This window comes from Amaranthus tricolor, chromosome 14 (genome assembly GCF_026212465.1).
Source record: "Amaranthus tricolor cultivar Red isolate AtriRed21 chromosome 14, ASM2621246v1, whole genome shotgun sequence".
NCBI classification, from domain to species: Eukaryota; Viridiplantae; Streptophyta; class Magnoliopsida; order Caryophyllales; family Amaranthaceae; genus Amaranthus; species Amaranthus tricolor.
This window is the reverse complement of record NC_080060.1, coordinates 12,830,788-12,855,890: the sequence shown is the minus strand read 5'-3', so window position 1 is coordinate 12,855,890 and position 25,103 is coordinate 12,830,788. Positions and strand designations below refer to the sequence as shown.

The window sequence follows — 25,103 nt, the reverse complement described above, 5'->3', positions numbered from 1 at the left end:
CCATTATAAGGTACTGTTTTGCAAAGAAATATATTATATAAGATATTTTTTACAAAAAATTTTACATAAGGTAGTTTTTTTTATAAAAAGAGGTATAAATTAGGTAGTTTTTTGTAATTTTCTCTTTTAATTAAACAAAAGATACAAATAATGTATTATTTGTACTGCTTGTGAAACAAACGATACGAATAATACTTATTTGTATCCTTTGTTTAAAGAAACGATACAAATAAGAGTCATTTGTATCGTTTGTCCTAAAAACAATACAAATAAGGTACAACCCTAGTTTTGCTTACAAATTACAATTTGAAATTATAAGCGACAAAACAAAACATTCTTTTTCATAAATCTACCATTCGCCGCTACCAAATTTTCTTCTGACTGCTACTTGCTTCCATTAACAGCATTGCTGCTGCTGCCGACCTCCTCTACACCGCCAATTCTGCTTCCGACTTCCTTTACACTCGTCAACTGCAATCCTGCACCATATTTGGCGTTTTTCTCATCTGAATTTCACTCTTTGGATTTAGGTAACTGTTTTTCCTCTTTTCTATTACTAATTTTTTTATTTTTATTTTTATTTTGAACCCAACTTAGACCAATGTTGTTTTTAATACTTAATTTTAAGCGAAATTGCTACAAATGGAGGAGTTAAAAAACTAGGGTTTAAAGACTTAATTTGTATTGTAAGTTTGTCTTCCCCCCTCTTTTGTGTCATTGTTGGCGTGACATTCAGATATGAACATGTTACATGAGATTAGAGAAGCATCAGTGTTGGGGTTACAGTGTGAATCGAGACTTGGGAGTTTTATATTTATTATATTTAAATTTCAAATAATATGTTCCAATGTGGTAGTTAATGTATTGAAAATGGTTGAAGAGGCAAACAAACAAGCTGAAGAGAATATTATTGATAGTAGAACGCATAGCCCGGAAGTATTGAAGTGCAAAATATGAAAATAATTTCAAGTAAGGAGCAATTACAAGTAGATTTTGGTTTCTATTTTATATGTTTTGCTCCATAGCTGGAAAATTAAAGGTTTAAATGGTGTTTTCTGAATGTTATGCATTGCTTCGCAGTATAAGTTGCTAGTAGTAATACTCTTTGTTGCTTGGGTTTATGGTCAGTAATACTTTTTGTTGCTTGGTTTAGAGTTAGTAATACAAGCAGATATTAATAAAACAATTATAAACTAAAGTTTATTAATATCATCACCAAGAAAATTAAATAACAAAACTCAGATTTCTAAACTAAATACAATACGATCTTGTTTGTGTTGTGCCAATCTGCGTCTCCATAAAAATAATATGCTTGAATTCGAGTTGAGGTACTAGCCACTCGCTGCCTAAGTTTGCTAAGCTACATACGTGCAATTACACTTCTTTTGGTGTATAAAACTCTACAAAGGGAAATATATAATGTAGACAAGATACAATAAACTCTAGAGTGCCACCCCTAGACTGCACAAAATAAGCTAATTTGTGTGCATTCTGTATAACCCCACGAAATGTAGGTAAAGAGTATGCTAGTTCGTTTGTAGCAAACCACTTTAGCATAAACCGTTCCAAAAATCTTCTGAATGAAAGCTTATATTTTGGGTCTAAGAGTATGCTAGTTCTCAAGTTTGAAAGCTGGCAGTTGGCACAACTCACAAGTTTGATATTAAGTAATGATCTTCATTGACAAAATTTTCTTGTTGGTTTAGTCTAATAGCTGGTTTTAACGATTAAGGTTACTCCTTGATGAAAGAGTAATTACTTGAGGAGGTTGACACTATGGGCATTTAAGACATTAAACCAGAATAATATATGAACTGTGAAGTGGTGGGAATAATAATAGATTTCAGATGTGGTGCCTTTGTGGTGTCTTTGTAGATTTCAGATGTTGAAAGGATTTATCCCTGACAATGATCAGAAGAGAGATAAGGCATCATTCTTGTTGGAGGTAGGAAGCAAGATAATTCTTGTTTGGTTCTACACTTAGTATCTATAATACTTACTGCTATCTGTTATTTGTGTAGGTCGAGTATATTCATTATTTACAGGAAAAGGTTATCAAATTAAAGCTTGTGAATGATTGAATTTCAAAACGGAGGTAGAGTAAATAAAATGAACTCAACTATTGAACAAGATCAAGGATTCAAGTTAAATATAAGTGAGCATTGCTAATCTTTTGAATTGTTTCTAAGAATATACAAGTATACTCTAATTGATTTGATTTATTTGGTACTAGTTAATAAGTTTATGCCTTTTTAATCTAGTATGTATGTATGTATAGCGTAGAGGAGGAAAAGTTAATTGCGGTTTCTTAGGCTTAATTATATATGAAGATGTAGTGATGATCATGGATGAAGGAATATGTTTTTGCTAGTTTCTGCATTAGATTTGGGTTTACTTTAAAATGTAATGAATATTTACTGTTTCTCACTAATTGTCTGGGGGATTTTACCCGGAGAATTGTCTTAGATTGTGGTAGTAATGGCAGGATCTTCTCTGAATTTAACGCCTATGAAATTTAAGACATGCGTGCTCATTTCCACCTTTTCTAGCTTAGCTTCTTCTCTGGATTTAACGCCTAATGCCAGGATATAAATTAAAGCTTAACTTAGTTTTACTTAGCTTGTCTCCAACATAAACCCAAAAAGGTTTAGATCACACTGTATTCGACATTACTGCCATTTATTAGTTCCTAGTAGTGTGATTGATTTTTACCGTTTCTCACCATGCATTTGTACTGTTCCTGAGTAGTTTAGTTCCGAGAAAAAGTGGTTATGAACATGAGTTTCATTGTATTTTGGGAAATTAGTTGGTGGTGTGGGAAAGAATCAAGGTGGTCTTTTATTGTATTGAGTTTATTTGCAGGTACATGAGTTTAAAAAGTTTTGGATTATTCATTTTACAAACGAAATTTTGCCAAGTATAAATTAGAATTTTTTTTAAAAAAATAAATATTTTGTAATGCATGAAGAAAAAAATTGAATTGTACATGTGGATGAGAATAAAATGAAAAATAATTATTATATGGATGAAATTAGAACGAAAAAAATTAAATTGCGTGGATGAAATTAAAAGAATTTTTAATAGATATATTTCTGAAAACATAAATTATGCAAAATGGAGAGGAGAATCCAAAATACAAAACGAAGCTAAATTATCTCTTTTTAAATTTAAGCTTTATTATAATTCCTCGATAACAACTTTGAATGTTTATAGCAGTGATGTTCCTAGCGTTGTACGGGTTCTAGGCAAACTAAAAGAAGTGGACCCTCTCTGTGGAGGGTCTATTCTGAACTTAAAAAGATATTTGGAAAAATAACAAAGATGGACCCTATATATATTAATTAGCATTAGAAATATAGATATATCATATAATTGTTAAAATGATAAAAGAACTACTTATAAATTGTAAATTTCTAAGTGTACTTTCATTAACTAGCATTTAGGGTTCTTTCTGACTTTGTGTCCGAGGCAAATATATACCTTGTCTATGGTTAGAAACGTCCCAGATTTATAGATTATACATACATAAGTACACATACATACACCAACAGCAAATTATAGAAAACCACAAAAATTTCAAATCTCACAAGTCACGATCTTACAAACATTGATTGAAACTAATAAAGGTAAACACTAAAATGAGCAATAGTATTAACCCCATCAGTTGTATGATAACAATAGCTTAGAAACACATTAATCTTAGCGAGACTTCTAGAAATCAGTCAACAAAGGCTCTTCACCTACTCATGCGTTGATGCTAACCACTCTTTTTTTAATATCAAGCAATCAATAATTAAAACATTTATTAAAAAAAAAGCTGTCAAAAGTCAAGTGATAAATTTCTAGAGTAATGTGTAATTAAATTTAAACTAATTGAATTAAATAGCTGATCATTTTATATTAATCAAAGATTTGACGAGTTATAGAATTATTTCAACTAATCAAACACTCTGATCTATAAATTGACTAAGAGAAAAAACGATAAATTAACAATCATTAAAACATTTTTAAAAAGTTGTGAAAAGCCAAGAATCAAATTTCTAGAGCACTTGGCATGTGTAATTAAATTTAAACTAATTGAATCAAGTAGCTAATGAGTTTGCCAATCAAAGATTTGACAATCAATTATATTTACCGATTTAGTTAGTATTTCAACAATTCAAATACTCTAATCTATAAATTGACTAAGAGAATAAAAACAATAAATTAAGAATCATTTAGGTGATATTAACTAATTTAAAATTATGAATTAGAAATCAAAATATTAATCATATATCTTTTAGTAAATTACTACTAGAGAAATTTTAAAAAAATAAAGTAAGAAATACTTAAATGACCTTAAATAATTTAGGGATATTTTATATGGTAAGCAACCACTATTGCAAAAGGCGAGTGGTATCAATTCTTAAAACTTCTTCCACAAAATAGTACTCAACTCTGAGAAAATTAATTACAGTAATATTATGGAGGTAAAAACGTTTAATTTCTGTTAAGTTTTGGTAAAAGTCATAAATGCCCCTAATAAATCCCAAATGTAAAGCCAACTTAACGGAAATCAAACTTAACGGAAATGTTACTGTAGTTAATTTTCCAAGAGTTGAGTGGTTTTTTGTGGAAAATATTTGGGATTTATTAGGGGAATTTATGACTTTTACCAAAACTTAACGGAAATTAAATGTTTTTACCTCCATAATGTTACTGTAGTTAATTTCCAAGAGTTGAGTGCTATTTTGTGGAAAAAATTTTACGAATTGCTACCTCTCGCCTTTTGCCATAGTTGGTGATTACCATATAAAATATCCCAATAATTTATTAAGTATAGAAATTATTTCAACTTCATATCATAATCATGATCATAAGATCTATTAAAAAGCTATGAAAAGTCGAGTGTCAAATTTCTAAAGCACTTGCCATGAGTAATTTTTCTATTAGCACATTTAAACTAACTAAATTAAATAGCTGAGCAGTTTACATCAATCAAAGATTTGACAATCAATTAATATTTAACCTAATAAATTTAGTGATATAGTTATAGGAATTATTTTAACTATTCAAATACCTTGATCTATAAATTGACTAAGAGAATGGAAATAATAAATTAAGAATCATTTTGGTAATATTAACAAATTTAAAATTATAAATAAGAGGATGTAATATTAATCATATATCTTTTAATAATTACTACTTGTGAAATTTAAAAACAAAATAAAGTAATAAATATTTAGATGATATTATATAATTTATTAAGATTTAGATTGATTTAATAATAGGAATTATTTTGACTAATCATACAATCTAATAAAAAGACTGAAGAATGACACGTGCCATTCTTTTTGAGCCACGCGAGATGAAAGAATTTTATTGGTTGATATTGGCTTATGTGGCAAATAGAATTAATCAATCTGTTATTTATTTTACTCATGTACAAACTTTTTTAATTTATTACACATATAAAAATGTCATATTACCCTATTTTAGGAATTATTATTTATTACTTTATCTTTAGTATATAGTATATTTATTATTATATGTTTTTAAAAATTATATCTATATATATCTTCATACTAAGAATTCCGAGCATTGCACGGAGTTTTATACTAGTTAATTTCTAAACAAATTAATACGAAGCTAGTAAAGAGAAACAAGAGACCAATTAATTTTGAAAAATAATTACCTCAATATATAGGAGTGTTCTTGTGTTTTTACTAGACACAATTAATCAAGAACTAAGTCCGAATTAGTCCAATTATTATCCTTAAGCAAGTGTTCTAAATATATTGGAAGTTTGTTCTTGTTATTTTGCCAAATTTTGCAATGAGACTACTCTTCAAATGCCTGGTAACCTGCACAGTAAATAAGGGTTTGGGAGGCTCGAAATGGGTTTTCGGGGTCCTATTCCAACGTCCAAGTTAGTGTTTAAATATTATTGATTACTTAACAAGTCCTTCCAAGGGCACAATGACTGCAAGGTGGATTATAGCTTAGCGCTTTTTTAGCGTGAGACTTTGTTGAATTTAGTGAATTCAATCATTGTACGAAGATTTTCAATTGTCTTTTGAAGATCAGTGGGTTTCAATTCAACAGTTCTTCTTAAATGAACAAGTATTAATTAGTTCTTATGCTTGTTCTAGTTGTCTTTTTTTTTTTTTTGTAGAGAATTTATGACCTTGTTCATTTGGTGTAGCTTGGAGTATTTATAGCCTATCATTGGGCTGTATGAAATGTCCCAAAAGCTCCATCAGGTAATGTCGTAAGCAATCCCAAAAATACGACCTTGTTTGAGTGCTACAACTACTAATGTGTTGCTTTGTTAATTGGACCTTCGGCGGTGCAAAAAATGCCCTAACAAAATTCCCTTCTTCAGCCTTTGAAACAGGTGTCCGACTTCTGAAAAGCAACCTCTTATCATTACCATTTGAGTGACCTTTATATTGTATGTACTTATGAAACAACTTTAAATAAAATGCACTGTCCTTTTTGTCTCACTTGAACTTCCTTCCCAGTAAACAACTTCATTAGTTCCTAGAATCTGGAACCAAACTACTCTTTCTGAACTATTAACTTAATTAATTCTCCCAGGATGATTTTATCCCAGAACTAAGGATTCTGACTTGGACATATCGTGAACATAGCAAGAATAGGTCACTGAATTATTGAAAGAAGTCTTGTGCATACAATTCTGTTTGGGCTTCCAACTATGGAAAATTTGTCTTTACCAGCAAGAAAAAGGTCACTAAATCAAATGAATTTAATTGGTAGAGAGGTGAAACAATTGGTTAAAAAGTAATGAAAAATAAATAAAATTGCAGTTAGTTTTCTCATTTTAGGGTAGAAATTTACCTTAAGGGAGGATGGGGAAAATCTTTTCCTCCAAATGAGAGGCAAATCATTCTTTTTATTATTCATCGTTTTTTTAGTTTACTCTCATTCTACTTCTTTTACAATTATTTCAATTACTTTATTTTCATTTCTAATTATCTTTGTTCCATTAATTTAACTTTTTTTATCCCTTTAAATATTTACTCTTAATTCAAGCGAGCACTAAAATTTCACTAACTCATTAAATTTTAGGGTTGTTGATGTCAACTATTTTTTGATTTAGTATAATGTGTAGGTAGATAGATAGATAAATATATGGATTTGCTATTGGGCAAAGACGGCTAGGATAGGCTCATTAATTTTCAATTTTGTTTAGCATAATTAATTGATAAATATTTTGGAAAAAAAACATAGCAACCTACATGACTAATTTTGGTTAGGATGGGCTTAAAATAAGATTCTTTGTAACTTTGTATATATAATGGGCCCTTTATTGCTATTAAGAATGAAGTAGTTGAGAATCAATTATCTTCAACCAAGTGATAGAGAAAGAATTTGACATGTTTTCATTTTATGAATAATAATTGATGCAAGAGATTAATTTAATATCAACTCATGAGAGGAAAAATCAATTATAAAAAATATTTCTTTGCTTTATTTTATCATCATTATATTTTGGCTATCTAGTATGTACTCTCTCTGTCTCTCTTATTTTGCACTAAGTGTAAAATGGATTTAATTTAGTAGAAAGAGAAATTAGGTTGGAAGATGAGACAAAAAAAAAAGATAAATAAGTGATTTAAATATATAAGTTCGTGTATGAGATTAAAAGAAGGAGAGTAAAATTATTGTCAAAAAATTATAAAATCAGTAACATAAATAAAAATAAAAGTAGTGCAAAATAATAGAAACATATGAAGTATTATTTTCTTTTTGATGGTATCAAAACTTGAACTTTTAATCTTATGGTTAGAGATTTAGAGGTTGGACCTTCAAACCATCCAATCAACTTGTATGTATTACTTGACAATTGGAAAACGACCGATTAGTTAGATCATTTTTAAATTTTGAATTTAGCACAATTTTAATTTTCATATGTATGTTTATTTTTGGATAGTTTTGGATTAGTATAATTGTTTATAGTCTATTTATTAGACTCATTTTAACGCCTCTAAATCTATTGTGTTTTCTTTGGCAAAGAGTCGGGAAATCATACAATTTAATAATTTTGCTGTAAAACGATAAATGACAGCTCATAAGCTTTATTAAATGTCATTATTTCAATAGTTAACCTATTATTATGTGTCAATTAATTATATAATTAATTACCCAAATCAACACATGCATTATTTTAAACATGTTTTTCAATAAATAAAAGGGTTAGTTTAGCTAAAGATTTTATAACATCAAAATATTATACCTAAATAATAAACTCTATAGAATTGTCAATTTAACGCGTATCATTGCTCTAAAAATAGTATGCAAGCTATCAATTATTTCTAATAAGAAGACACAAAGTAACTAATTGGATATTTTCGATTGACAAGTAATGTATACTTTATTATACTATATACTAAATTATAGCATTTTATATTGATATACACAAAGTCTTTAGAAATAACTTAATAAAATTAAGCATTTATGGGGAACGATAAAGACAACAAGATCTATCAAAAAGAATCTATATGTAATTTAATAGACGAATCAATAAATCAATTATATTTAACAAGATCTATCAAAAAGAATCTAAAAGACAATTTCATCTTTAGTATTTAAGATCTATATGTAATTTAATAGACGAATCAATAAATCAATAAATCAACAAGATCTATCAAAAAGAATCTACAAGAGAATTTCATTTTTCATATTTAAGATCATCTACAAACTATTTAATTTATTATACAAATCATATCAGAATATCTTAACACATATTATTTCATCTTTAGTATATAGTATGTTTATTATTACGTATTTTTAAAAATTATATTTATTTATATTTTTATAGAAAACCTCCGTGCATTACACGGGTATTTATACTAGTAATTTTATATTACTCCTAATTAGACCCTATTATTTCGCCTGAAGGTTCTGAGCATGTTCAGCATGTTCGACCGCACAGGGCGTCAAAAAATTAGGAGCCTCAATACTAAATTACTTAATATATGTTAGTTGTTTAAAGATACAAAATTGTTAGAGAAATATCATAATTTTTTAAATTGCATAGGACCTTTATAAAATTTGTCAATTTTTACACAGCCCCTCACAAATCTAAAAAAATTTAATTCAAAAAACAAATTATTAATAAATCTTAATTTAACAATAGCATAACCATGATTGATAATTTAGGATTACATCTTATGTTATACTCATTTTAATTCAGCACTAACGTCTCATTTACTTTATACACTCTATCCAATGCACTTATTCAATCCTTAATATATCTAATTGTGCATTATTAAAAATTATGGAAAGTTGATATGAATAATCCTTGCATTGAGACGAATCAAACAAGATCCCACATGACTATGTTTTAACTTGTAGATTAATAATAAAATACAAATTAAGAATAAAAGATAAATAGTGTCCAAAAAGCAAATGAGACGTTAGTGGTGAATTGAGGGGAGTATTATATATAAACGTGAAGAGATCTGTTTAAAGTGTATCAATTTTTTTCCTTGAAGAAAAGGACATTAAATTTTGGACAGCCAACCATATTTGATTAATTATTGAATAAAATTTGAGTGGATACCTGATCAATTGGCAATAGCATGCAAGTGTTGAAGACAATAATTCACAATTATCGCACACAGAGAAATAAATATTTCTCCTACCATTCCATTATTCATTATCTCTTAAATTTAAGGGTAATTTTAAGGACCAAACTCAGAAAAAGAGACCTTAGAATTTCAATCATGTTGGTACTCCCCACATAAAAGGGATAATATCTTGGAGAGTTGAAGCATCATATATTAAATCTTTTGACAACTCTTAACAATATGATGCCATTAATAAGCTGATAACATCTGGTGGATCATTCATAGCCAAAGGCCACAGCCTTCCCTCAATCATATCCTTATAATTGCTTAAATTCCATTTGATATCTTTTCATGACTCATATCATGGATGCTAAATCTTCTGCTACTCTACAACTGGAACAACAAACCATAGGTATGCTACTCCACACTCACTTTAACTAAACTACCTTCTTGATTATGCCTTTTTTTCCTTCTTTCTCTTTTAATTATATGTGATTTTTAGTATCATAACAGCTCGCTACTCTTTGAGAGACTATATCTCTCTTAAACGACTTCAAAATAAAAACTTAACTTATGTATGAAGCACATTTTACAGTGAAATTGTCTTACACAAAAATTTGCAGTATAATTTACAAGTATGGGATGCATAGTTTAAATATCCACAAATTTTCAGTTTAAAACATCTCATTATGCACAATTTAGAATTCGATCCGACTAAATTCATTACAACATTCATTTTAAATATTAAAATATGATTTTAAAATTTGAGCTACCTATATGAACCTGTTAAATGATAAGAGTTTCGTATAAGATTAGTTATTAAACATTAGTCCAATTTAATATATATGAGATTTTTTTTTATATGATCTAGGTGTTACTGTTTGAAGTTTTGATACTTTAATTTTTAGTGAACTGATTTTATTCATTGGATCAACATTATTTTATAATATTGAAATCTATTAAATTCAAGTGAATAATTTGAAAGCCCTTATTTACTTTATCTAACAATAATAGTATTTACTAAAATAACCGCAGTTAAACAATAATGAATTCAGAGATATTATCTTACTTGTCTCCATTTATATATATTTTGTCTTCATATATACGTTAATGCCCGTATGATGTATGATTTTTTAAATTTTCTGGCATATTAATATAAATTAAAAATTAAAAATTTAGAAAATAAAAAATAAAGTCAAAGATGTAAACATTATTAATAAAACAATGACATCATTATTAAATTTAAAAGAAATTTTTTTTAAGGTTGTGACGCAAACAATTTTACAAAATGGTAATGTGAACAATGTATTATTTTAGTAATATATATATATGATTGATTAATTTAATTAGCATAAATAACTAGATAAGTATAAAAAAGATTTATCATGTTAATACTCTCTTTGTTTTCAAATGTTCTTCATATTCACAAATAATCATAATTGTGAGTTTCTTAAAAATTCTAAAAAGTTGATATTTAGAAAGTATAAATTGAAACGAATCTAATAAGATCTTACATAAATATATTTTTCTTTATATTAATAAGAAATTATAGTTAAAATTTGACAATAAAATTTATAAATTCTATTTAAGAAGAAAAAAACGGAAGAAGTATAAAACAAGTAATATGAAAACAATTCGAGAGTCAATAAGACTTGTTTGCCATTCTCAATCATCTTTTATCTATCTATAACTCTATAACTATTGTAAAATGAAAATTCCACTGTCATTATCTTCTTGAAAATTGCATTGTTAATCTCACTTTCCAAGGAAAAGAATATTCCTCCAATTATTAGTATTACTCCAATTATTATTATCACTATATACTCATTTGTATTTTTTGAATTGTATTGAAAAGAAAGTGGATAAGTTTTAAGAAAGTGAAAATAAATAAAGAGAGAAAATAAATTATGTGGATGAAATTATAAAAAATCTCAAAATATAAATGAGATTAAAAAAAAATGGTGGACTATTATACAAAAATAGAAATAATCACTACTACAAATTTAGTTTGTTGCAACACTTTGTTTGCAACACTTTTTTTGTTGTTGTAATTTACTCTTAATTTAACATTTTATATGAAAATTTAAATCAAGTGTTGCATATAAGTATCACCGTGTTCAATTTTACTTTTTATCATATTTTAGATGGTTCAATGGGACGACATGTGAAAGAAATAGAATAAAGGAAAAATTACCCTGAATAATACGAACTTTCACTGATTTTCCTACAATAATACGAACTTTCAATTAACCATGAATAATACGAACTTTGATACATATTTCCCGCTGGCATACCATTTTACCTATTACCAGTAAACTTACTCATTCCTTTAAATTTTTTTTTTGGCTGATAAAACTAAGTAAGAAAAATTACCCTGAATGATACGAACTTTCACTGATTTTCCTAAAATAATACGAACTTTCAATTAACTATGAATAAAATACGAACTTTGATACATATTTCCCGCTAGCATAATGAAGAAATGGGAAATTTACCGTTTCTCCAGGTAAAGAACCGTTCAGGTATGCTAGCGGGAAATATGTATTAAAGTTTGTATTATTCATGGTTAATTGAAAGTTCGTATTATTGTAGGAAAATCAGTGAAAGTTCGTATTATTCAGGGTAATTTTTCCTAGAATAAAATGTTTTTTAATTTAAAGTTGTGACAAGATTAAGGATAGTAAGGTTAAACTGATAAAATTAACATACCCAAATTAAAAAATAAGACATTTAGGGTGATTTTACGCAATAAGAAAATGAGACACTTAAGCTGAATTAGTGGGATATAATTTTAAAAAAAATTGAAATTTGTTAAGAAATAATGGCGGTGGTAATTCTTGGTTTTGCCTCCTTTTAAAAAAGAAAAAGAAAAAAAAATTAAACTAAAAAATTACTAATACTAAGTGGGACAGATCAAAATAGAAAATAATACAAATTCAATGGGACGAATGGAGTAATATTTTGTAGGAAAAATCTCCTTTAAGTTGGTATTATTCATGGTTAATCAATAATTATTATTATTGCATGAAAATTCACAAAAAGTTGTATTGTTCACCGTAATTTTTTCTATTTTGTATATTCTTACTTTACTATCATTCATTAATACACTATTTTCCATGTTATTTGATCTTTGACTTTAAAATTTAGGATATTCGAAAACTCAAAATCTAATTCTTTTATTTTTCAATCAATTATATGTAAAAATGAAGTATACTTATTTTTAATATATTTGAGTTAGAGTGAATTGTAAATCACTTTTTATATATTTAAGCAAAGCTTTGTTCACTGCTCATTAAATCTATCATATTGAGTAAAAATAATTGCACTCCAGCAAAAATAAGTTTAGTTCACCATTATATATGGCTGTGTTATCTTCACTTAAGTTTGATTGATTTTGTACAACATATATTAATAAATAACATTCCTCCTTACAATGTGTCATGTTAAATAACAATTCAAAGTTCGAGTATAAATTAAGATTAAGATAGATTTCACATAATTCTATTATTGTTGGCTCTAAAGCCGACCATTATAATAAATTTAATTAGATAAAAAATATTAAATCTTAATCTTAAGTTTGTGATTTTTATGATAACTAAAAAATACTCCCTACCTCCGTCAATCCTTTTATCTTCGTTTCACATATCCCTTCTCCTACTGAAGTTAAGAAAGGCACCTTTTCCCTCCCCCCTTTGAAATCCCTTGGGCCAGACGGCTACCATAGTGTTTTCTACCAAAGGCATTGGTCTACTATTGAGTCATCCCTCGTATCTTTCGTCCAAGATACCTTCCTTCGAGTAGCATCAATCCTGTTTTCAATTATATCGTCTTGGCTCTTATCCCTAAGACAAATCTTCCTTCTAATCCTAGCCAATTTCGTCCAATTAGCCTTTGTAACATAGTCTACAAGATTATCTCTAAGATCCTGGTTGATAGGATTCGACACTCCCTCAACTCCCTCATTTCTCCTTATCAAAATAGCTTTTTGCCTTCAAGATGAACAAAATCCAATTACTTAATTGCATTTAAAATCCTTCACTCCATGCGTATCTAAAAAGGAAGGAAAATTCTGTTTTCTCTTAAGATTGATCTGAAAAAAGTGTACGATAGCATTAAATGAAGCTTTATCAGACAATCTCTCATCCACCATGGCTTTGATGAGGCTTCTTGTGAATTCATTATGAGTTGTGTTTCCTCCTCCTCTATTTCAGTTCTGACGAATAGGACTCCTTCTGTAACAGCCACTATTGTGATACAACTTAATTATAGTACTAATTATGTTGGGAAGTGTCTGAAGTTATTTATGATGTGTATTGTAATTCTGGCGACAAAACTATTTTAAGTTGGGGAGAATGAAACAACCATTATTTTAATACAACTTAATTATAATACTAATTAAGTGAAATCGGGATCTGAATTAAGTTAATTCGAGTAATATTATTTTAGAAATGATAATTTTTATTATTATTTATTTTAACTCGTATATAAACTTTCCTTTATGTAATTTAAAGTGAAGTTTGAATAAAGTAAAATTATGAGACTATTTATTTTACCTACAATATTTATTTAGTCAAACATATATATATATATATATATATATATATATATATATATATATATATATATATATATATATATATATATATATATATATATATATATACATATATATATATATATATACATATATATATATATATATACATATATATATATATATATATATATATATATATATATATATATATATATATATATATATATATATATATATATATATTAATATGAGATAACTTATTCAATTACGGGTCTAATGCGTTATAGTGTTAGGTATATGTGTGAAAAATGTTTCTTGGATGCTTTAATAGAGTGACACCGAAACTTGCTTGGTGTCAATCAATACACTTACATTTGCTAAGTGTCAATTAAGACTCGGGCTGTTTCACCTTCAGCCCTGTAGCTGTGTTAGAGATGGGAACACAACAACAAGAGGAGGGGGGGGGGGGGGGGGGGGGGGTGAACTGTTGTTGTTACAAGTTTAAGTGTTTTTGCCCTGTTTTTGCGGAATTAGATAAAAGCAATAAAACTTAAACTTATAGTGAATTAATGAAAGAGACAACACGATTTTTATGTGGAAACCTTCTAGGCCTAAATAGAAGGAAAAACCACGACCCCACGGGATTTTAAAACTCTTTATTGTGTCTAAGGCAACTCGTTACAATTATATTAAACACCTTACTTCACTCGAAGTGCATCAACTAGGCCAACTTCTCCTTTCAATTGCTTCCCTCAAAGCAACTCTCTTAGCTTTACTCCAGGCTAATCTCTTCACGAGCTTCACTAGAAGCTATCTAATTCTCCCTTAGACTCACCCAACTCTAATTACAATAACTCTCTCAAAAACCCTTATACAAGGATAAAATTCTCTAAAGATAAAATCAATGAGTTGCACAAGAAAATATTGTAAGTTAATTGGCAATTTTTAAACAAAATATTTCTTGTTGATTTTCCAAAAATAACGTATGAATTTAATAGCTCATACGAATGCATTAATTGAGGAACAACTGAATCCTCTATTTATAGAGTTAATTTCCCTAATAAAAAGGAGGTAACTACCCACTATTCCCTTATCCCAAATAATAAGGAGAATAATATGGAACTTAATTAGTAAGGTCAAACCTACGGTTATTACCTTAACAAAAGGAAAAATAGGCGTATATTTGATTAAATCAAAGCCACGGTTTCCTAACAATAGCTACCGTTCCCATTTACTAATAATAGGCAAATTAGTTATAGTTCCCCTATACTAATAATAGCTTACGGTACCTTTTAACTAAATTTAGCTATGGTTCCCTTTTCCAATAATAAACACGGTTACCTTTCACTAATAATAGCCAAGGATCCCTTAAAATCAGCTATTGTTCCCTTCACTATATTTAGCTTAATTAGTTATTCACTAAATATAGATCCGAAATTAAAGCCTAAGGAAAAGGATCTAGAAAATCATATGTTAGGTGGTTAGAAAATATTTTGCCAATTAACTTAATAATTAATTAATGCAACAAATTAATTTTAACTTATACATCAACTGAAAATCAGAAAATATAATAATAATCAGAATTCCAGCAGACGTATTATCTCCAGACTTCCAGTCTGGGAACAGTGCACAATCTTCAATTTTCAGCAGCGTTAGATCATCAAACTTGGGAACAGTAGACCTCCTGTCTACATTTGACATCCTAAGCGATATACCTTTTCTAACTTCTTTGGATTCCTTTGACGAGTACACGTTCATAAACCAAGTCATAGGTACTATCAACGATCTTAATCACGACCGGATATCGACCTGCAAACAATCACTAAAAGTACATTTGTTTATAAAAAGTGTAGTCATCATCAAAACCCAAGAGATCCAACAAGCCCCTTTCTCCCCCTCTAGAGGGATTCGACAAGGCGACCCCTCTCCCCTTACTTGTTTATCCTCTCTATGGAAACCTTATCTAGAAAAATCGAGGATGCGGTGGAACGTAGTCTTTGAAAGCCTTTTTCTCTCAAAGGAAGCAAAGCCTCCATTTCCCACCTTATGTTTGCCGATGACCTCCTCCTCTTTGGAGAAGCTACCTCTGAAACCATATCAGCTGTTAAAGCTTTCCTTCTTGAGTTTAACGAGGAATCAGGGTTGCAATCTAACCCGGGAAAATGTACCCTTAGCTTCTCTAAGAATGCACCTAGTACAACCCAACATGCTTTCTCAAAACTGCTCTCCATCCCTGTCTCTGCTTGTCTTGGATCCTACCTAGGGTTCCCTTTTCTTGACTAGCGCACCTCTCTATCCGTCCTCCACGATATCACCTACAAGATATCCAAGAGGCTGTCCTCATGGAAATCAAAACTTCTCTCCAAAGCAAGTCGCCTTGTGCTTATTAACTCTGTCCTCAATACCATTCCTTCCTACTCCTCTTCTTGTATTAGGTTCCGCAAAGCCTTGAGCTTTGAGATAGACCAAGTCATTCGAAATTTCTTGTTGGGCTTTTCCTTTTCTTCCTATAGGAAACCTCACTTGGTGGCTTGAAAATATATCTCAGCCCCTAAACATACTGGGGGCCTGGGAATTAGACAAAATGGTCTAACCAATCAAATTGCACAACTTAATCTTTGTTGGAAACTTCGCTCTTGGGGGACCTTAGATTCTTCCTTCATCCGAGTCAAATATCAAAAAAATGACTCTTCTTTTCGCCCATTCAATTGAGGGTCTCATATCTGGCAAAACCTGGGCAAGGTTTCGGGGCTCTTCGAAGACTTTGCAACTTGGAACATTAGCTTGTTCTCTAACCTCTCCCTTTGGTTTGATAAATGGTTTCAGATAGGTTCTCTTAGATCCACTCTAGTTATTCCTGCGTCTCTAAGACCTCTCCCTTACCCTTCAAGACCTCCTACCTGGCTTTTCAACCATATATCCTCGATTCCTTTTTCCAAATCAGGCTCTGACCTAATGGTTTGCAAACTATCCAAAGGGAAGTTCTTCAACTTCCGTGACTTGTACTCTTCTCTCCACCAATCCTTTAACCCTCCCCTAACTCTCTTTAACTGGAGCTTCATCTGGAAAACGTCTTGTCCTCCCTAAATATCCATCTTCCTTTGACAACTAGCTTGGGACGCTCTCCCGACGAGGTGCACTCTTTACCATCGTTCCATTGTCCAGGTCTCTAACTGCCCTTTTTTCCCTTCTCTAGCGGGAACTGCTATACACTGCCTTCAGGACTGTTTTGTAGCCAAAGAATTCTAGCTACTCTACTTTTCTGATTTACCCAAGAACTTCTTCACATTTGACCCATCTAACTGGTTATTCTTAAATCTGGAATTTGTTTCCTCCTTTCGCTCTATTCCGTGGACAAACTTGATTCACCTTTGCTCTTTGGACCTTGTGGACTAGACGTAATAACAAAATCTTCTCCAAACCAAACCCCTCAACCAACCTTTCCTTTAATCTTGCTTTGCCTACCACTCTTGATTTTTTCTTCTCTCAGCCACACCAGAGTTAGCCTGCCCCTAGCCTGCTTGGAGCTTTAACCCTAACTCCCCCTCAAAATTTCTTAATCCAAGTAAATGCCTCTTTCCTTCTATCCTTTAACCTTTAAACCATTAGCGTATTTGTTTTTCCCAACCTGATTGTTGGCATTCCTCTCTGCTCAGGCCCTTGATGCTAACATGGCTAAGCTTTTGGCTATTATTACGGGCTTTTTTTTGCCGATCTCTTCTCGTGGACTGATTTTTATAATGTTTCGGATTCTAAAGTAGCAGTGGAAGGTTTATCAGACATCACTCTTATTAGGGACAGATATTCGTCACTTTGTACCTTTTGCATGGAGCTCCCAAGCTTGAACCACAAGAAAGAAGTGCGTCATGTTCCCAGACAGGAATTTACTATGCTGATTGCCTCTCCCACCAAGGTCATACGGAAACTTCCCACCAATTCAAAATATTTAAGCTCCCAAGATCGCCATCCTATGTAAACGATGCTATTATCTTTGGTTTTAATGTTTTTATTGCCTTGTGATGATGTAACTTTAGACTCTTTATTCCTTCCCCCACTCCGCCTCCCCCTGTGTTCAAGGAGTATGAGACTGTTCTATTTTCTTATGACATACCCTAACTTTTTATGTTGCTATAATATGTTGCCTTTCTTCCAAAAAAACTCCATTTACGAATTTATGTCAAAAGTAAACTTCTTAATTAAAAGTGATTCACAATTTTTTTTTCATTTTATTCATACTTAAATTAATAAAAAAAAATCAAAGGGCTCGAATTTTATCATAAAATATTGAATATTGAGATTTTATTATTGTTGTGGCTTTAGAAGGTATAACCACCATAAAATTACCCGATATTTTTCATTTATTAAGTAATTAGTGTAAAAACTCGTACAATGCACAAATTTTTTTGTACAAAATGTATGTACAATACAAATAATGATGCAAATATACATTATTGTTATCAAATTTACCATATATATGATTCTATGGAGTTTTTTAATCGTTATTATCGATGATCTGTTTTCGTTTTTAAATTATTTATTTCAATCTCCTTTTTACTCAAAAATCAGTTAGCTTTTTTGTGTTTATTATTAAAGTAATTTTTTTTCCTAACGTATTATCAATCCAAGAGGATTGTGTTTATTTTTACCTATACCTTTATTTATTGTTAGTTATCTTTTTAGTGCGTGTCTCAGTTCTAACCTTTGTGGGGTCTTGGCTTGCTTGTGTTTGAGTTAACGACGTCACCCTCCTTTTACATCTGATCTGGTCCATGGGTAGTCAAGTATAGAATTAAGGAAGACTAATGGTAACCTAAGATCAGGTCCAAGGAGAGGGGGGGTGGGGGGGGAGGGGAACGTAAGCAGGATGTTGAACTAAGAGTGGGGACTTGGAACATAGGCACGCTACAAGCCAAGTTGTTAGAGTTGGCGACTAAACTTTTTAAATACAAGATACAAGTGGCTTGCATTCAGGAAACTAGGTGGAAGGGGCAAAAAGAAAGCGTTTTAAAGGGTTATAAGCTCTAACATGCAGGTTTGGATGGAAAGCGAAGTGGAGTCGATATTCTTGTAGCTAATGATATCCTAAAGAAAGTGGTAGAAGTTAGGAGGTGCAATTATAGGATTATGCTAGTTAGAATAGTAGTGGGAGAAGAGGTCATATCGATCATTAGTGCGTATGGGCCGTAAGTTGGGCTAGATAAGAAAGTCAAACGTGAGTTGGATAACCTAGGTGACCTTATAGATACCATCCCTACCGATGAAAAAAGTTTTTATAGGTGGAGACTTCAATGGACACATAGGTAAGGAGGCAGTTAACTATAACTCAGTTCATTGCGGGTTTGGTTATGGTGTAAGGAACAAGAGTGGAGAGATCTTGCTTGAGTTTGCGTTAGTAAAGGAGTTGGTTATAGCAAACTTGATCTTTAGAAAGAAGGATGAGCACTTGATTATGTACAAGAGTTGTGGGCATGCAACCCAAATTGACTACTGTTTAGTAGGGAAGGTTGATCGGAGCTCGTGTCTGAACTGTAAGGTCATGCTAGGTACAGAGATGCCCACCCAACATAGGTTATTAGTACTAGTGTTTCGTATAAGGACAAAGATTGCCGAGAAAAAGATAAAGGTCAGACAAACGATCATTTGGGGTAGACTTAAAGGGGAAATGGTCGCAACCTTGTCAAACAAGATCAAGATGTCGGGCTACCCAAGTATATCAGACGATGCAAATCAAATGTGAACGACCATAGCGGAAACCATTCGAAAAGGTGGCAAAGGAGATATTAGGGGTGTCTACGGGGAAACCAAAGGTGTACAGAGAGTCATGGTGGTGGAACGAAGAAGTGCAAAAGAGGATAAAGGACAAAAGTAGAAGATTGAAGGAGCTCATGGCTTGCACGGAGGAGAATGATAGGACACATAAGAAGGAGAGGTATAAAGAAGCAAAATGGGAGGCAAAGAAAGTAGTAGCGGAGGTAAAAGATCGCGCGTTTGAAGCCTTTTATCAAAAGCTTGATACCGCAGAGGGGGAGAAGTATATTCTTAAGTTGGCAAAAGCAAGATCTAGGCAGAAAAAGGACATAGGGAAAGTGAAGTTGATTAAGGAGGAAGGTGGACGAGCACTTCTTAAACAAGGACGTCAAGAAGAGATGGCATCAATATTATTTCCAATTGCTCAATGAGACTAGCGGTCTAAAGGAGGAAATTCGACAAACTTCAGACATCTGCAGAAAACAGGATCATGGGTCGATTATCGATATTACCACGGCGGAAGTAGGAGAAACTTTCAAAAAAATGGGGGGATCAAAGGCAGTTGGACCTGATAACATTCCTATTGAGGTGTGTAGGGGTTTAGGAGAGGAGGGAATTCATTGGCCTATTAACCTCTTTAATGTCATCTTGAGTTCTAGTAAGATGCCAGAAGAATGGAGGGTTAGCACACTTATCCCACTGTTTAAAAACAAGGGCTATGCACAAGTATGCGGGAACTATAGAAGGATCAAACTTCTAAGCCACACTATGAAACTAAGGGTAAGAGTGATTGAGAAAAGAATTAGATGAGAGACGGTAATTAGAGATAACCAATTTGGATTCATGCCGGGAAGATCAACCACGAAGGCAATTCATCTTTTGAGGAGACTGATGGAAAAGTATAGGGAGTGAAAAGAAGGATTTGCATTTGGTGTTCATTGACCTGGTGAAAGCGTACAATGGTGCATGCTTTTTGCTGACGATATAGTTTTGGTTGCAGAAACCAAGGAGGAAGCTAATAGTAAATTGAAAGAGTAGAGGGACGCGTTGGAGGGTAAGGCGTTGCGCATAAGCCGTACGAAGACAAAATACTTGCGATGCAATTTCAGTGGGACAGAATCGATAGGGGAGCCAGAGTTGACCATAGGGAGAGAAGTTGTTACATGCACGTCAAAGTTTAAATATTTAGGATCGGGGATTCAGAGTAATGGGGAGATTGATGGAGACGTTACTAATCGTATACAAGCGGGTTGGCTTAAGTGGCGAGCAGCAACCGGGGTGCTTTGTGATAAAAAGTTCCCGAGGAGATTAAAAGGTCAATTTTATCGCATTGCAATTAGGCCGGCGTTGTTATATGGGACAGAATATTGGCCCGTAAAGAAGGTTTTCGAACAGAGGATGGAAGTAACAGAAATGCGTATGCTGAGATGGATGTGTGGTAATACTATGATGGATAAGATAAGAAACCATGAGTTCAGGGAGAAGTTAGGGTTTGCACCTCTATCCGCAAAGATGCGGGAGAACCAGGTTGAGATGGTTTGGGCATGTGCAGAGAAAGACACATGACACCCCAGTAAGAAGGATCCAATGCATCATAGTGGATGGTAAGAGAAGTTGAAGAAGACCTAGGAGAATGTGGGAGGAACCGATTAAAAGTGATATGCATGAACTTCACCTCTCCAAGGACCTAACCAGGGATAGGGGCAGTTGGCGGCGCCTTGTCTACGTCTTAGATTACTAAACCCGTCCCTTTTACCCTTTGTTTGTTATTATTCATTGCCTTTAATTATCGCTCTTTACCTCCTTCATTACTGTTATCTTTATTTTTAGTTATTTGTACGTATTCTATTTATTCTATTTGTAAGTTGTAGGTTTCTCTCTCTTTAAAGACCTTTCTCGAGCCGAGGGACTCTTTGACCACTTTCTCCTCTATGGGTATAAGCTGCCGTCGTTCTTCCCTCCCCAGACCCTGATCATAGTTCTCTGTGAGCAAGATACACTGAGTATAATGATGATGATGATGATGATGATGATGATGAATCAAATAATAATTAATGTTTTTTTGAAATTATTACCGAATAAATAACGTTTTTCATTCAATCGAACATATTAAATTCTAAGCTAGGTAATAGAGTTACTATAATAAATCGTACAAATACTTTATATAATTTTATCTCAATTTTAAACAAAAAAATAAATATTATCAATGTAATCAACTATCATCCACTAAAATAATTACAGTTGTTAAGGCACTTAAAAGATGATATTTGCTATTATCCACCCTTTTTATTAATGTATGTATATGATATGATTGTTATCTAATTTAATTTCTAAATAGTTTATTTGATTAAGATTTTTAATATGTAGGGCAAACAGGTGCAAGGAATAAGTCTTCAATAAACAACCATAATGAAGAAAAATTCCAATTGAGAGAACTCAAAAATAACTACAAAAAATGGGTACGAATCATCACTTACATCCTCTTTGTCCTTGTTGGTCAAACCATTGGCATTCTCTTAGGAAGACTTTATTTTTCCAAAGGTGGAAATAGCAAATGGTTAGCCACTTTTGTTTTTATGGTCGGCTTTCCTATCCTCATTCCATTCAAATGCTTCTTCCACCCGAACCCACAAATTACTAGTACTTCTAGTGTAAGTCTTAATCCTAGTTCATTTCACCTAAAACTTACTGGTCTTTACATTGTTTTTGGCCTTCTTTTATCTGGATCTAACTTGATGTATAGTTTTGGACTACAATACTTACCCGTTTCTACGTACTCATTATTGTGCGCAACTCTACTTGCATTTAACGCAATCACCTCTTTCTTTATAAACGCCCAAAAATTCACTATCCTAATCATCAACTCGATTGTGATCCTAACAATCGCAGCGTGTCTCTTAGCCATCAATGCTGATAACGATGATAATGAAGCCGCTAAGGGGAAATTTTTACTAGGGGTGTTATTCACTATTGGTGCATCTGCAACATTATCTTTATTGACGTCCTTGACACAATTCTCTTTCGAGAAAATTATAAAGGATCAAAGCTTTAGCACTGTATTAAATATGCAACTTTATCAATCGTTTGTGGGAAGTTGCGCATGTGTAGTAGGGCTATTTGGTAGCGGAGATTGGACAACTTTAAAAGGGGAGATGTATAATTATAAATTGGGGAGAGAGTGGTACGTAACGATATTGGTCTCCTCTACTATATGTTGGCAAGTTTTTTCAATAGGAATGTTAGGTCTTATTTTTGAAGTATCTTCACTATTTTCTAATGTAATTGTTACCTTGGGCTTGCCATTGGTTCCGGTTTTTGCGGTTATATTCTTTCATGAAAAGATGAATGGGGTGAAAATAATATCTTTGATTCTAGCTTTGTGGGGATTTGTTTCTTATATCTATCAAAATTACTTGGATAATATTGAAGATTTAAAGGAAAAGCAAAAGTATGACAATGATGTTAGTCAACTAGTTGGTAGCACTGAAATTTGTTAATACTTAATGGAGTATCTTGTGTTATGTAAGTCAGCCATTATAGGGCATATTACATTCAGAAATATTTGACTTTTCAACGGAAAAGTTTACCAAATGCATATTGATTATGTAAAATATATATAATACTATGTGTAGAATGATGTTCAATATATTTTATATGAGTTGATTTGAAGAATATTTTATTGTTCAACTTATTTTGTTGTAGCACAATATTGACTTCAGGGTTTAATTCGTCAAATATTGTTAGTATGAGTTGCCGTCTTTGTTTCCTTCTCTATCCCTGATCATAATTTTTATGAGCGAAATATATTGGGCATGATGATGAGATTAGAAAAGTCAATTCATTTTTATGTTAGATGTATGGAAATTCAAAAAAATGTGGAGATAGTATTAATATTTTGTATAAAGATAATTTAATAAAGTTATTTACTTTTTAACTTTAGGTAACTCCAGATTCCTAATCTATAGGAGTGATAATAGTTAAGAAGAATGGTTCAAACGTTTTTGAACTAGCTCAACAACCTGATAGTGGAGTATCCCAGAAGATCTAACTGTTCCAATTAAGGAATCATACTGAAAAATTCATATACAACGAACTCCCGCTACACAAATAAAATATTATATTCGATCAATGTTTTCGATATAGAAAACAAATGTAATTGTAAATATTAAATATAGCAGACAACATAAAATCCAGGGCACATAGTTCTAAGTTTCACCAAAGTAAAAATAAGAAGAAACAAAAACATGCGTTACCTCCTAACAAGTGTTGGTTTTTATGGTCTCGCTTGACCCTAACGTCAAGTCAAACTAGGGCTCCATACAACCTCACTAGTTGCCTATTCACTGTAAATTTCAACCTCAATAACTCCATAAACAAATAAAATCACAGAGAACTACCAAAAACAGAGCACAACACCAAAGAACAACAAACACAAGATTTGTGAGGTATCTAAGGATACCTCCCCCTCAAACAAGAATTACTTTCATTAATATATCATCATACACTAATGACAAGCCACACACAAGCTTTGAGAACACTCTCTCAAACTAAAAATTGAACCTTTAATGTCAATCTCACACAAACATACAAATACAAAGAGGAAGAACTCTAATAGGTTTTGGGTATTGAGTATAGCGATTGGGTATTGAGTTGAGAGCTACATTGAAATACTAAGGGTTTTTTAGTGAAAGGTTTTGGTTTTTTTTTTTTTTTTTTAATTTTTAATTCTCTCACCTTGAACAATTCTAAGGGGGGATTCTTTTATAGAGTGGATTATAGATTGTAATCAATATTCTAAGAACCAATAATATTCATTCAATTGTTATGGGTGGAGTACTATAGTCTAATATCACATTGATATTAGAATTTTCTCCACCATCCAAATTTTTTGTGTTCTTCATTGTTTTGCATTTTTTCTTTTTGATTTTTCTTGAGTTTTTTCTCGGTTTATTTGGATCAAACTCTAAAAAATTGGTATTAGTGCTTGTGTTGTGTTGTGTTAGGAGGATTAGAGTTTAATGATTTGGGTATCCTTGAAAGTTCTTGGTGTGGTTGAAGATAGCAATAGGGGTGACAAGATTTGAAATAGAAAAGTTTGATAAGAATGTGAATTTTGGTTATGGAAACATAAAAAGAGAGCAATCTTGGTACAAAATGGGGCACATGAATGAGAGAAGTTCATTGGAGTTGTGAAATTTGCATGTGTTAGTTCCTCAATGAAAGAGGCGGACTATACCAAGCTG

General features: G+C 31.6%; 1 protein-coding gene and 1 long non-coding RNA gene across 2 annotated transcripts; both read left to right on the top strand.

Moving 5' to 3' along the window:
* Positions 1-257: 257 nt before the first annotated feature.
* On the top strand, positions 258-4,050 carry LOC130799573 (uncharacterized). The gene is made up of 3 exons (XR_009039309.1): positions 258-530; positions 1,876-1,945; positions 2,022-4,050. It is a non-coding gene; the product is annotated as an uncharacterized LOC130799573 (long non-coding RNA).
* Positions 4,051-9,471: 5,421 nt separating this feature from the next.
* On the top strand, positions 9,472-23,547 carry LOC130799572 (purine permease 21-like). The gene is made up of 2 exons (XM_057662709.1): positions 9,472-9,987; positions 22,228-23,547. The coding sequence occupies exons 1-2, from the start codon at positions 9,927-9,929 to the stop codon at positions 23,355-23,357; spliced, it is 1,191 nt and encodes a 396-aa protein (XP_057518692.1). The 5' UTR covers positions 9,472-9,926; the 3' UTR covers positions 23,358-23,547.
* Positions 23,548-25,103: the final 1,556 nt, after the last annotated feature.